General features: G+C 37.4%; 1 protein-coding gene across 1 annotated transcript in view; it reads left to right on the forward strand.

Moving 5' to 3' along the window:
- The first annotated feature begins 1,194 nt into the window (after window positions 1-1,194).
- ttyh3a (tweety family member 3a) overlaps window positions 1,195-15,473 on the forward strand; it is a 65,392-nt gene continuing 51,113 nt past the window's right edge. The window contains exon 1 of the mRNA XM_084429370.1: window positions 1,195-2,129. Within this exon, the coding sequence (XP_084285496.1) occupies window positions 2,004-2,129 (126 nt within the window). The 5' untranslated portion in view covers window positions 1,195-2,003. The remainder of the gene's footprint in view (window positions 2,130-15,473) is intronic.

Genomic DNA, 15,473 nt, shown 5'->3' on the forward strand with positions numbered 1-15,473 from the left:
CAGTCTTTTCCTGTCAGATTTAAGATAAACAGATCTGTAAAACATGTTTTTACTCCTTAAATCTGTATGTTCTATAAGTTTGTTTCTAAAATCACTTACATTTATATATTTTTAAGATGCAACTTTGGAGCATTATTGTATTTTTTTTTTTTTTTTTTTTTGCTCATTAGTAGTGATAGAGTCCTTAAAAAGTATATTCAGACAGACTTTCACACTATTTCAAGGGCCGACTAATGAATAATACTTTGATGACATTGTACATTGACATATTGACATTTTTCCATCCTGGCATATATCCTTATGTATTATTTATTCTTGGATACATTGCATATTCTATACAGCAGAAACCATCACACAATTTTAGGTTTCATTTAGGCTTGTTTTGAGAAATTATTTTGGTTGTCTGTCTTGCAGGCACAGAGACAGAATCCAGATATTCATTTATACTGCCATGAACAAGTAATTCACCAACAAACCAAATTTTGCTTAGGTTTTAATTCCTTAAGCTTTTGGTCAAAGGTCATTTTTATGGTTTCTTCCTGTGAGGATGTGCATTAAAGGGACAGTTCACCCTCTTGCTCACCCTCAAGTTGTTCCAAACCTGTATGAGTTTCTTTCTTCTGTTGAACACAAAAGAAGATATAAAAATATCTTCAAAAATATCTTATTTTGTGTTCAACAGAAGAAATAAACTCATTCAGGTTTGGAACAACTTGAGGGTGAGTTAATGATGACAGAATTTTCATTTTTGGGTGAGCTTTCCCTTTAAGGGGACTTTTTAAGCACATCAATGTATCATTGTTTGCTTAAGGCTGTGAATGCAATGTTTTAACATTTATTTGTCACCTACTACGTATTGGCTACAACGCAAAACATTACGTAAACATTTCGTTTGATTTAATTTTTTATTTTCTATTTTATTATACAATTTTATTTTATTTTATAAATTTCATTTTATAAACAAAATACATTTGATATGTATTTCCACAAGAATGACCATCCTCCTCTTCCTAAGGATTTTTTTTAATTTTTTTAAATATTCATAAAAGGGAATATTCCTAGTTTAACACAACATGAGATCCTGATCCTAATAGGTGGTTTCTCCAAGCCTCGTGTGTATTATTGTGTCTGACCACTAGATGTCCCTGTTCTCAACAGTTGCCTCATACCGTGATAAACCTCCACTATCTCGGTGTGAGTTTGTTTCGGTGGGCAATCTGGGCATACGGCTCGGTTGCTTGGCTGTTCTTCACACACTCACACTGGTGATTAGAGATCATCTCACCGAGTTTTGTCGGCAGGGAGGAGTCGCGTGGCGTCTGCTAACCCACACACGGACATTTTGACTTCATAAACACCTTCCCCGGTCATTTATGAATAATAAGGACAAAAGGACGGAGGAGTTTCACCGTGGGAATGACGGAGCCGCGGACAAACGCTTGGCATTAATCTCGACCAAAGCAAGGGAGATACATCTCGTAACTGGCTGGCATTGCGAGCAACCTGAGGACTGAGTCTTGGATCTAGGAAGGTTTCAGCTCTAAATTAATGCATATCTCAGGGTTGGTGTACATGCGTGTAGTTTTAATGTATCCAGACAAAAGGCAGTTTTGAAAGGAGGAAGTAAGATCTTGTAATACACGCTTCCCTTGTGTTTACACAGTCAGCCGGTAGGGAAAGGAAGGCTCAAGTCCTGTTTTATACAGCTGAACGCTTCTAAGCAGAGAAGATTCTCTAAATAATTAGCTCTTTGCCGTTGCTTGTTGTTTAAACCCCTCGTTTTACTTTACAACCAGCTTTCTGTTTCTCTCCAGGCGGGTTAAACAACTAATCGCATTTAGCTCCATATCACTATGGGTGAAGGACGATAGACGGGCATTTTCCAGGGAAGAGCAGATTTATGTGTCACTTTGTAGTCTAATGACATTGTTTAAACCCGGACAGAAGTTTTAAACTTCCTGCTTTAGTTTCTCTGGGCTCGGAGTGTTATTGCCATTAAGATTATGGCTGCCGTTGTGAATTACTCTCCTCCGTGGTGGGTTAACTTGATGCACAGACTGCCTCACTTTAATCTGCAATTTGAACAAACCAGCAGTGATTTTCGCCCAGAGGACTCATCATACCAGCAGGTAAGTCCACGCATTAACCCTGCTACTGCACTGTGAAAGAAAGAAAAAATGATATGATCAATAACTTTTTAAATATTGTGACAACATATGTTTTTACATTGCTTTAACTCATCAAAATGTAAGCAATTTTCAGCTTTTATTTATAAGTTATACAAGACTCAACTTATTTTTTGTCAGTCTAATGTAATTTCAGTTGAAATGACTTAAACATCCAAGTTGATTGTACTTAATTTAAGACAGAGTTTGATACTGCGACTTGTGCAGATGAAATGCTGTTGTGTAATATGAAATGTTGTGTGTTGAAAAGGCAGATAACAGTAAGTGTTGCTGATAATTCAACATAATTCAGATTTGACCTGTGAATTAAGTAATTTGTTTGAGACATAAATTGGCTAGTTAGTTCCTATATTTTGTTCCTAGCCACTGAGACATGCAGACACAGAAAGAGCTGGTTAACAAAAGAGAAAAGATGTGCTCACTGTAGGACAAGAGAGATTGAGACAGAGATGCACTTCCTCCTTCACCGTCACAAATTCAAATCAATAAGAGACCTCTACATAAATTCATAAACTTAATAAAGACCTTTACAGCCATTACTGAAGTTGAACAAATGAAGAATACAAATCCCAAGCTTTGGCAATATTGTAATATTCACAGTCATGCCAATAAAGCAATTTTGAATTTAATTGTTTAGGTGTGGGGTTGGGGTTAGGCTTCAACGAGATGGGGTGACAATTTGGCTGGGAATTCGAAATTCGGCACAACACCTGTCTGGAGTATGAGTAGGTTTCCATTTTGCACTTTCCAGCACAGTAGTGAGAACTGGTGTCAAAAATATAATTTTTAAGGGGAAACCCTAAAAAATATAATGTGAAAAACGCTTAACGTGGCTTAATGTGCTAAAACACTGACCAAGGACACCCAAATTTCTGTTAGATTTTACTACTCATTTACTACCAAGACAATGGCACTGTGATCCATGCAGAAAGACAATAGAGTGGTGCAGGTATGACGTCACTTTGTAGGCCAATCGGCAGTTAGCATCACACTGGTTCCCTTGACAAAAACCCAATAGGATTTTTCCATTGGCTTTTGGTGTGTCGCAAAAAATAAGCTCTGTGACTGTGATCAACAAAAGTTAATGATACTTATTACTTCCGTTTTGTCCATCAAGATCATTTTCACTGATGAAGACAACTTTTATGAAATATTGAAGCCTAAATGCAGTTGCCAGAAGTAAAAAGTACTTGTTTTAAAAAGTACATCATCATCTTGCTTAGGCCAAAGTTCATTTGAACGCACCCGACGTCGCAACTTCCCAATTTGTAAATACGAACTTCCCAGGAGGACTTCAGCGCACCAAGAAACCCTGATACTTTGATGTGAAACATTTCTTTGTCTATCGCATTATAGGACCAGAACGAACTGTTAATTTTAGCTCGAGTTAATGGGTAGCTTATCTCTTAAAGAGATCACGCAGATGTGCATTTCTTTGTGCCATAAAAATGCAATAGCGATCATTCAGTCTTTATGATGACTTCATAATTATTATTGTAATGCTTGCATGTCTCTAATGTTGAACACACCCAGGTGTGGCTGTTGAAGGTAGAAGGTATAGGCTTCTGAGGACCCTTTGAACTTCTTGGCTGTAGGGTTTCATCATAGAGACAACAGATGGCCTACAGACAAGCCAGGAGTGCCATCAATCTGGTGACATTGTCTAATCAAAGCTCCTTAAATCAAGTTTGGCCTTCCCTATTGTTCGCTTTTATGGAGTTTTGGGTTAAACCAGTTGGTAACATAGAGTACTAATGTAAAAAAGCCAGAATTGTGCCTGGCCATCAGAGAGCAACTTTTGGATGACAAATTTAGACATTTGAATGAAATTGAGAAGCCAGGTGGTACCATATGTTGTCAGAACTATAGGCACAAAATCATGATAATAGTGACAGCCCTACTGCATAATATATATAAATATAAAACCGAAACAAACAAATACCATATTTTGTGAAGAGATAAACACAGTGAACCATTAAGAGGACCATTTAAGACATCAAATAGCTATTATGTAATGTATAAAGCTATTGTGTAGAGCTATTGTGTAATGACTGTTCACCTTGAATAACCCTGTTATAGGTGCAACAACAAACAATTTTGCGGTTCTCTGTTCCAATTTTGGTAAAAGAGCAAAAACTGTCGAATTATATACGTACATTTTTTGTCTCGTTTTGTCTCGTCCGTTGGTTATCACTGCCAATCATCGCAGTTTCCGATTCAAACGAGCATTTAAACATGGTTGTCAATCTATAAACTTTGCAGTGTACTTATCAGCATGAAAAACATAACTTGCATTCAAATTGTGAATGGGTAATAAACAGAAAGCAGGAGAAAGGCTCCCTTTATAATCTCTAAGGCCGCATGTCCACCAAAACGTTTTTAGCCAGCTGAAAATGCTTAGCTGTGGGCTCTTGAGAGCGGAAGTGTTAGTATCTCATTTCACATGATAGTTTGTTTCTGTATTGTTTGTATATAGCCACAGATATGATTGTGATTAGCTACCTACATGGCTAAATGCATGATGTACACACTGTAAATAGAAACCTGTGATGCTCAAACAAACACAAACAAAAGTGTTTGAAAGTAGCATCTATCGGCGGGTACCGAATACTCAGTAATACTGGTACTGCAGAAATGCTGGTACCGTCAACTTGTTTTGTTTTTTTATCACCGGTAGTACTGCCATGTTTGACAAGCCTATTATGCAGTCATACAGGTGATCATTTGGCGGGGTGGCAATGACTGATTGGGTACTGTAGTAATAATTTAGGCATACAGTTTTGACTTCAGGATGCATTGCATACCATTCAAAAGTTTGGGGTTGGTAAGATTTTTTTAGTTGCGTTTTTGAAAAAAGTTTCCTATGCTCATCAAGGCTGCATTTATTTGATCAAAGATAAGGTTAGAACTAGCCTGGGTTTCCCCATGCTGCCTTGGGCGCTGCGCGATTTTATTCACGCTGCTAGGCAGCCTGGACACCATGGACCAGATTTTCCCCTCAAAAAGGGAACCAATCACAGAACGGGGAGGGAGCAGCAAGACGATGACGACGTCTATGCGACACACCGAAGCAGTTTGTTTATATCTATGGATCCAACATGGCATTAGACGCGAAGTTACCTTTCGATGCAGCCTTAGATAGTGTTCTAAGTAGTTTAGACGGCAATATTCGCTGAACGCCATCGTGTACGCATAAATCTCTGACCCATCGTCTTCTTCCTCGTCGAATTTCTGTCGCTCTACATACGTCATCTGGTATAATTGAAACGATTGGCTATGAGCTACGTACAGGCGCATTTGATAGACATTTGTAGCGCCCAATAAACGGCTCTGGGCATTCGTAAACCACGCCTCAAATACGAGAACATGAACATGTGGTTCCCAGTCTACGTCTCAATGAGACGAGGTCTGACGTTAGCCAGGCTAGGTTAGAACTGCAATATTGTGAAATATTAAAAATATTTCTTATTTTAAAATAATTGGAAATGTATAATGTGCTAACCTACACGTTATTTAGTTTTTGACTGTGCATCCACAAAAAATGACACTGACAAACTGTCTGACACCATGACACTGTTTGATTAAAAGTAAATGCAAAAAAAACGAGTTAGTTGTTTAGTTAACAAATGCCATTTGCTTTTATATTTGTTTGTTTTTTAATGAATTGCAATGAAATTTATAAGTGGGACTTATGTGTCTAGACACTGGCTTGGGGCCAGTGTATGTGCGCACATTATGATAAGAATCACTTCTCTTTCAACTAGAAGCTACAAGTGTAGTGGAACTAGATCAAGGAATGAGTGGATTCATTTAGACACAGCAGTTGCAAGCTGACAGCCGACATAATGCTCAGTTCCTGCTTATCTTCTGGCTTTTTCTACTGAAAAGTTGGTCACTGAGATGTTAAGTTGCACGAGAAAGCAGATAAGATGGAGAACAGAGATAAAGTCAGAACATTCAGTGCTTCTATCTAGATCATAAAGCCCAGGATAGACTGTCAGCTGTTTGAAAACATATTTCACCGAGCCAACAGGATTGGAAGAATGTCTTAAAACAGCATGGCAGGAGACTTAGATGAAGCAAAGATTCTCTGTTTTTACAGTTGTGCTAAGGGGTCTATCCTCCTCCTGTCAAATGCCATTGGCATCAGTTGCATATGGCATTACAGATAACACGTGAACTGTCTAGAAGCTCATCTGCCATGGATGGAGAGGAAGGTCTGACTCCTAGCCACTTGGTTTTATTGTTTATAATTTATGACAAGTGCCCTTTTGCTGCACCAAGCATGTAGTCCTGTAGTAGTCATTTTTCTGTTAGCAATTCAATCATTTAAATGCTGCTTTCTTTTGTCTTTTTTTTCTTTTTTTATATACACAGGAAAAACAACATTTAGTTTTTTTTCCCCACTGATATCAGCTAAAGAATATTATCAGTTTTCTTAGATTTATAATAATAAAAAAAAAGAAAATTATCTTACATTTTTAGGCACATTTTTGCTGATGATATGTCACAAATACAGTTTATGTCAGAAATTTTTTTTGAATATTTCACTACATTAAAATTATTACATTTAAATGATTTAATTGCTAAAAACATAACTGTAAATTCTATCACAGACTTCTTAATTTTACTGATACGACCAACCATTCACTAATTTATTGACTGAAGAAATGTTTTTTTTTTACTTTACATTTGCAATTGACAGGACGCTCAAGCAGCTTGTACTAGCAGCCTGTTCTCTGTAACATTTGTCTTGGAGTCACAGCAGCACACATAGTTGAATGATAAAAGACAGCACAGCTGAGGATGGGGGAGAGCGAGAGAGAGGACACCTGCTGTCCATTGAATGGCGCTTGTTCACAGGATTGGAATTAACTAGAGATGTCATCTCGTTTGGCCACTAGTTAGGGGTTAAGCTCACTCCTGATGCCCCAGTTGGGATTTCCTTGATGCGCTTATGTGGGAACTTTGTACTAGTTTTAATTTCAGCTCAGTATTTTTTTACTTCTGATGGTCTGGTTCCGTTAAAAAGAACAAAGGCAGACTCGCTTTTAGCATAAAATCATTATTTATTAATGCTGCAGCCTAAATATTCAGTTGTTGGGGACTGCTGGACTTGTAGATGACAGGTTATTAATGTTGCTCTGTAGACTGTCAAGAAATGTGAAGTTGCAAGCTAATGCAATCTAATACAAATGCATACTAATAGAAGCTAATGCAGTAAATGCATACTGGAGATAGTTTGGGTCATGGGTCTTTAACACAGGAATTACACTACTTTTCTTACATTGGTGTCGGTCTGTGTAAATATGCCATATGTTTAGTTGTAGCTGTATCTTCAATGAACCTTTGGGAAAATAGTTTTTCATAAAATTAACTTTATTTTATAGCATTAACAACATAGTTGTGCTTGCTAAGACATGAATTATTTATGAATTATTTTAAAATAAAAATTTCTAAACGTTTAACTAAGTACAGATAATAAATGAAGTCTCTTATGCTCACCAAGGCTGCATTTATTTGATCAAAAATACAGTAAAACAGTATTTTGCAAAATATTATTACGAAATGTTCGTAATATGAATATAAAATAAAATAAAAACATTTATTAGAAATGTTAATTAAATAAAATTTGTAACAATATAAACGTCTTTACTGTCCCATTTGATCAATTTAATTTGTCCTTGCTAAATAAAAATATATTAATTTCTTTCAAAAAAATAAAAATAAATCTTTTTTATGGTAGTTTTGCCCCAAACTTTTGATGGTAGTTTACATGAAATCATGTCAATACCATTTTTTTTCTTCAAAAAACTAAAGTTATTTTTAAATGCTACAAGTGAATTTAGGCATCACAACATGATGATGTAAAATGCATTCTGAGTTTTGCTAAAATTACAATTAACTGTTATTTATAGGCCCGATTAAATAAAGTATAACAATCTATAAAAATAAATGAAATATATATTTCATATTGGCCGATAACTCTTTCATTTTTTAGGCCACCATTCCGTTTGTGAACTCAAGTGCAGTGAATCAATGTCTAATATTGTAGTTGAACCTCACCCTTTCCCATCCCCAAACAATTGTCATTGGCCATCAGTGGGTATTGCATTGAGAGAAGCATGTCTCGCATGTTTACAAAGGCCAGGACTGTGGGAGTTTGAGCAGTGCTTCTCACGAATTGTCGTGGATAAAAGCCAAGCTGTGAAGGGGGGAGGTCCAGTCAGTTGGATGATGGATGAGACTGGAGCTCTGGGTTTGTTTGGGTGAGGACAGATCTGCCAGCGGATGAGGAGGGCACACAAGGCTAACTTGAGTGTGCCGCCACTGGGTTGTCTGCCACAAGTTGATTAACCTAAATGTAGAGTTTGGGAAGTCTTGTATAGTACGGTATATGATTTCCATCCAGAGTTGGGAATGGGTATGTGAACAAGTTAAGAGTAAACAGACTTGGTGTAATTTCATATTGACTTGTAAAATTGGTGGTATTTTCATATTTAGTCTTCAAACCATGCTAGCCCATGTGTTTTACTTGCTTTACTTGCTTGGACTGTTCTTTCTAAGCAGATTTTTCTGGAGTTTAGGTGTATTTGAATTGAAACAATTCTAGGAATTCTAATTCAGCAATTATAGGAGCTTTAAAAGTAACCCTTTAAATCCATAAACCAGGCTTTTTTTTTCTGAACATTTGAAGACCGATTATTAGTAAGAACCTTGATTAGATAATAATTGTATTCAGAGACTCTACTGGAAATTTGTTTAGCATCATCTACCCAGATTCTACTCAGGTCTGTAAGAAACTGGGTTTTATCCCGTCCTGACCGCGCCAAGAAAGTCTCGCAAACGTTCTGCAATCACCAGATTCAACAAAACCAAACGTTTCTACTTGATGAAATCGTTTGACAAGCGCAGTTTCTTTCCTGTGTTGAATGGTTTCTCATTGTCTCTTTTTAATTTAAATTAGTTGATCTATAGACACTATTGAAAACAGCCAGAAATAAATATTAGGGTTGGATTCTGGAATGACGCGTCAGCGTAATCGAGTACGTAGCCTAGATTACGCACTGTTTATGTTCGTCCCTAATACCCTGTCGTGATTCACACGAAACAAAACTCTTGGGATACTTATAATGGATAGAATGGCGGTGCCGCTTAGTATGGTTGCGTTCATATTAGGACTGTGCGATTTGGGAAAAATATCTAATTGTGATTTTTCTGACAGATATTGCGATTTGATTTGTGATTTAATTTTGTAAAGTCAAGCTTCAGCTTCTCAATAGGGTTCAGCACACACTTTAAATTAAAGGAGTACAACAAGCAGATGCAGTGTGCCTTTCTATTAGTGTTCATTTTTTCAGCTATTTTTATTTCTTTATTTAGTCTTAGTTCATATAGCGTTTTGTTTTTTACAAGCTTAATAACCTACCCAAACTAATTTTCGGGACTAAATTAACCGAACTGCAGTGGACAACTATGTCTGCCACGTCATATAATGCACGAGACATAGTGAACTGTATAATAATGACGAGTTTAGTTTACTCACGGAGAGCCGGAGGATTATGGATGAACTAAACAGTGCATAATCGATGTAATCAAACAAACCATAATTTGCCTCTTGTTAGTGATAGTTGGAAAGAGATTGTATTTATAATTAGAGGGATTAGACATTTCTCATTCTAGAAACATATTATTTGACTAAATTAACCCCTGTGAACAAAAAATGTGCAAAAGCTGTCACTGGGCAGTACTCGCCTTTGTACCTTATTTACCCCTAAAGTAGGCGTGTCCAATCATGGTCCTGCAGGGCCAACGCCCCGCAGAGTTTAGCTCCAACTTGTCCCAAAATACCTGCCTGGAAGATTCTAGTAATCCTGAAGACCTTGTTTTCCTTGATTCAGATGTGTTTAATTGGGGTGGAAACCAAATTCTGCAGGACAGTGTCCCTCCAGGAGCAGGATTGGACACCTCTACCATAAAGGGTGCATATTATTACCTAAAGTGTACATATTGGTGCCTAAATTGTACACATTAGTACCTTAATAGTCCATTTTAGAACCTTTTGAAAGGGTACCACCCTATTGACTGCTTTTTTTTCTGAGAATGTGTGTGTGCCAGAAGAATTGGCCAGTTTTGCCAGAAGAGAAAGAATGTAAAAACTATGTGAATTTTGTGTTCTCACTTGAATTTGACTTTCCAAGCTAACAGATGTGGACTAAAAGAATCACAGTTTTGATTTCAACAGTTTTCACCACTATTTTATTAAAAACATCAGAGCATGGGTTGTTAATTTGCCTTGTAGTGGGAATGTGGGTTTGAGCACGGCTTGAAGTGAAAATTTGAAAAACACAACCCCTACATGCTTTCCCACACCCACTCCCCAGGCTGGCTGTGGGGGAGGTTGGAGAAATTCGTGACTGGCCTCTTCATGACGTGAGGGGAGCACTGGAAACATTTCCATTTTTGATAATTGTATCGCCGGTGTTTGTTGAATCATTTTAGTCATTCTAGCGCGTCCTTCTCAGGGATGTCGTAGGGCGCACAGGAAGCGAGAGCAGGGATGCTGCTAATCTATTTTGTCAGCGTGTTTGCATGGTGCGACACAGACTGACGAGGCCGTCCTGTCGTCAGGCCAGGCAGGAAACACAAGCTGTCTCTCATTGTGGCTTACTGCCAATAAATTCATCACGTGGTTGGCTAGTTATGAAGGATTTGTGAGGGAAGCCATTCATGGAACGATGTAAACACAATCCTATTTGAAATATTAATGTCTGCTTTGATTTGACTCCAAATCTGATCTGCGTGGCTGTTTTTTTTACAGTTTACATTTACAGTTAGGTGTTAACTACTGACTTCCTGTGCATGTGTGTGGGACAGTTTATTGCCTCCAGTCTGCCTTCAAAGGCTGAAATGCTTTTAGCATCCACTCTGAAAGTGTTTCTAACCCCTCCCCAGATTACTCTTGGTTTCCCAAAGAAATCTCTGACCCAGATTTGGCCCCTTGCTGCTCCAACAGCAAATGAAAAGAGCCTCACTCTTTTCCATGACAATGTGGAAGCTATATCGCTCCCTGAGGAAAATCAAATCATTTGAAAGAGATGCTTTGGGATATCAACATTTAAATTTTGGGCTTTAAGGACAGCAACATTTTTCTTTGTTCAGTGTTTGATTTGCTTAAAAATGAAATTAAACTGCTTCGCTTTTTCAGAAGGAACAAATATATCTGCCTATGAGATGCTAGTTTGTCGTATGTGGTTTTTTAAATATGGTTTCCTAAAATGGCAGCTATATAATTTCATGTACAGTTGTGGTCAAAATTAATGGCACCCCTGGTGAATATGATCAAAATTGGCTGTAAAAAATAAATCTGCATTGTTTATCCTTTCGATCTTATCTTCAGAAGCCTACCAAAAAAATAAATCAAACATCCCCACATGTTGTTTGGGAGGGTTTCAAGAACAATCCTCCTCGCTCATCCAAAAACAAACTCCAGCAAATTCAGTTGTCAGACACGACTGGAACTTTAAATGGCACAGGGTTCTGTGGGCAGATGAAACTTAAAAGAGAGCTTTTTGGCAGCAAACGCGCTGGGTTACCCCATGTGTTCAATTTAATATACCGTTGGATCTTTAATGTTGTGGGCATATTTTTGTCTGCTGGAGGTCCTGGACATCTTGTTCAGATACATGGATTCTATCAAATATCAACAGATCAAAACCTGACGGCTTCTGCTAGAAATCTTATAATGGGCCGTGGTTGGATCTTCCATCAGGACAACAATCCAAAACAAACTTCAAAATCAAAACAAAAATGTGTTACGGAGCACAAAATGAAGCTTCTGCCATGACCCGTCCCAGTTCCCTGACCTGATGAGTGGAGTGAACTGAAGAGAAGAAGCACCAACATGGACCTTGTGAATCTGAAGGATCTGGAGAGATTCTTTATGAAGGAATGGTCTCTGATCTCTTGTCAGGTGTTCTCCAAACTCATCAGGCATTATAGGAGAAAACTCAGAGCTGTTATCTTGGAAAAAGGAGGTTGCAAAAAGTATTTAATAAAAGGGTGCCAATAATTGTGGCCAACATGTTTTGGACATTTGTTTCATAATGTGATTTCCCCCACCCAATTCTACATTTTCAATTCTTTTGCGTCAATGAAAGATAAATTTTTTGAAAGATGAAAGATCAAAAGGATAAACAAAGCAGTTTTCTTTTTTTACAGCCATTTTTGATTAAATTGACCAGGGGTGCCATTAATTCTGACCACAACTGTATAAACTCAAGCGTTTTTACTTTAATTTTGAAGGTGTTAAGCTTTGTGCATATCTATTTTTTTTTTCTACCCAATATTAAATTTACAATATTCAAATTAAAAATATAAATGAGATTTATATTTTATTTCTCACTATTTAAAACTAGGGCTGTCCGTAGAATAGTCAGAAGTGGTCTCCTGAATTTAGTCTTTCAAGACTTAGCCTATTCTTTTGCATGAATAAAATGTGCACCTTGCATGGTTTCTGTTACCCACACCACCCACAAAGATGCTTTTTTTGGAAACTAAATGATCTTTCAAACCTGTAGGTTAAGTTTCTGTTTTGTTTTTAAAGCCACATATTTGTATAATACAAAAACGTGTCATTTCCTGGGGCAGTTGTGACATTTTCCAATGTCATTTCCGAATATTTCCAATGACATTCACTCAAGAGCTTAAGGCTGAACTATCCTAGACTCTTATCGTCTTGAGCTTCAGTCTCTGCCAGACTGAATGAAACCGTCTGTGAGTTTGTCTGCTGTGCCGCATTCATTCAAAGAACCACATCCACCATCTTCTATAGGAGAATGAAGGCCTTTCATAGACAGTTCTGAAATTAAGATTAGGTCAATTACGTCACTTTTTTTTCTTCTTTTCTTTTAACTGATCTTCTGAATCAAATCTCAATGAGTGATTGTTTATAGTGTCCCATAGAGAAGATATGGATGAACCTATGTTTCCACAGCTATTACCATTGTAAATCTAGCAACGTTTTTTTAATATTCTAAGAAAAAAAATTTTTTTATGATACTATACTTTATAATTCTATACAATGATGCTTCACAACGACCTGACAGAAATACTAGTATGTTTAATTATTTCTCAGTCCTCCACGACGGGTTCTATCACATCTGTGACGTTGACCAATAGGAGCACAGAAGCTCTACATGGCGAAACAAAAAGAGAGACGATGGCTTTGGTGCTGCTAGGTGAAAGGTTTGTGGAGCTATGGTGTTTATGATGTATCCTCGAGGGACTACCACGTCAGAGTGAAAAAGATAAATGCTGCCGAACGATAGAAACGCTTCAGAAACCCAGTGAATACTGGAATTAGCATTAAGCTTGCTAATGATTCATATTATCCTTCACAGCTTCGGTAGCTTCATTTCCTGAAATCAATCTCTAGCTCCACATTCTCGTTGACATCACGCATATCATTAAAAATGGCATGCGATGATTGGTTGGGAAGCAACGTGTTGTCTCTCCAGACATTTCTTGTCCACAACACAAGAATTTAGGAGTTAAAATCACATAATCTGACACAGAGACTATCGTAACAGACACAAATATTGTGTAGTCTGAACCCGACATAAGGGAGTGGTGACAAATTTGACATCTCTCCTCTGACCACTGTAATCGGTCACTCTATATTTTTTTCCTGTTTTGGAAAGTCATTGAAATGTTCTCATGGATTTTTTTTATTTTGCTTTTGTGGTAAATGAGAACGCAAAAAATATATTTGTCATAGTTGGGTGACCTATGGTTCTATTGTGGTGAACGTAATTTAAATAGTAAATAAATGAAAAAAAGTGTATTTTCTTAGTAGAGCACAGTGAGATTCCATTTATGGCGAAAATCTATTTTCTCTGAAACGTAACAAAATAAAGGGTGGTGCATATTTTGCAAATATCAGGAGGATGGCCTACAGCCAGGAGCACATTTCAGCACAGTGACCTTGTGTTTGAAATGCTGCTGTTGTTCTTGGGCAGTGGTATCGCTCAGCAGGGTCTTTCGCTGTGCTGCGTCCTGAATCAGCATATGGAAAGAGGAGATCCATTAAGATAATCTGCTGAAGATTACCGTCTGTTTAGAAAAGCTGAGTCTGGGTCTTTTCCTGTTAGCAGCAAAAGGAGAAACGTTGCAGGATTGAAATCTCTGTAATTGCAGTGACCTCCTTGGCACAAGTTCTCACAGGAAAACATGATCATGAGCCGCTGGCAAAGGCCAGTTGTGTTTCAAACCTCTATCCGGCGAGGAGGCCTCTCGAAAACATGTAGATCGTATACAATTTGCATTTACGCATTTGGCAGATGCATTTCTTCAAAGCAACTTGCATTGTATTCAATGTACACATTTGATCAGTTTATGCATTCCCTTATTTGAAACTTGGTTTTCTTGTTTGAAACCAATTTTGTAGATGATAAATTGACCTCCAAACCTCTTGTTTATTCTACCATCTTCTACTAGTGCTGATTATTCGATTGCATTGTATGTTTATAAAGCCACAGCATTCTGCCAATACGCTGAGATGATCTCATAGGCACAAAGGCTGTTAATCACATTCTCCAAACACATTAGCAGAGGTTGTCAGCTATGCCATTCTGGTTAGAGCTGTTATTCTTTGTAAATGAGAGTATTTAAGCACTGATTAATCATATCAAGATTGCTTACTGGCCATTCTGCCAGCACCATTTCCTGCTGGCACAGATTTCCTCATCCTGAGTCGTCATTTCACCCATCATCATCATCATTCACACCTCATTTGTCTCCGATGAATTCCTGCCTCATATTACCTATTGTTGTATTGGATGGTTTTGGGTTTGAGTCAGTAAAAAATAAGAACAAATACACTAATTACAAGTATAGATAAATACAATATAACAAAGTTACAAAGTAAGGTCTAACTGTAGTGTATTCAACTATGGACGTAATAATTAGGCCTAAATGTAAAGTAACACAATAGTGTTCACTTTATAAATTAAATATAGATTAATCTTTTTGTTGTTTGATTAACATTCATGACTTGGACAGTAGCAGGTATTTATAGGTTGCTGTGACTTTAGTGAATGCACTGATCCAATACAATGATACACATCCGATTTCTTTCTCAACTGTGTACGTTAACTTAAGACATAACCGACTGTGTTTACGAGAATACTTGCAGAGACTGGTATTTTAAAATAAGTTTGTGTCTATATGTCCATTCAAGCGCATGGAGATGGAAAAGAGGAATCAATTCGCTGTTCTCTTGCTATC

Source organism: Rutilus rutilus (assembly GCF_951802725.1).
Source record: "Rutilus rutilus genome assembly, chromosome: 1".
Lineage (NCBI taxonomy): Eukaryota > Metazoa > Chordata > Actinopteri > Cypriniformes > Leuciscidae > Rutilus > Rutilus rutilus.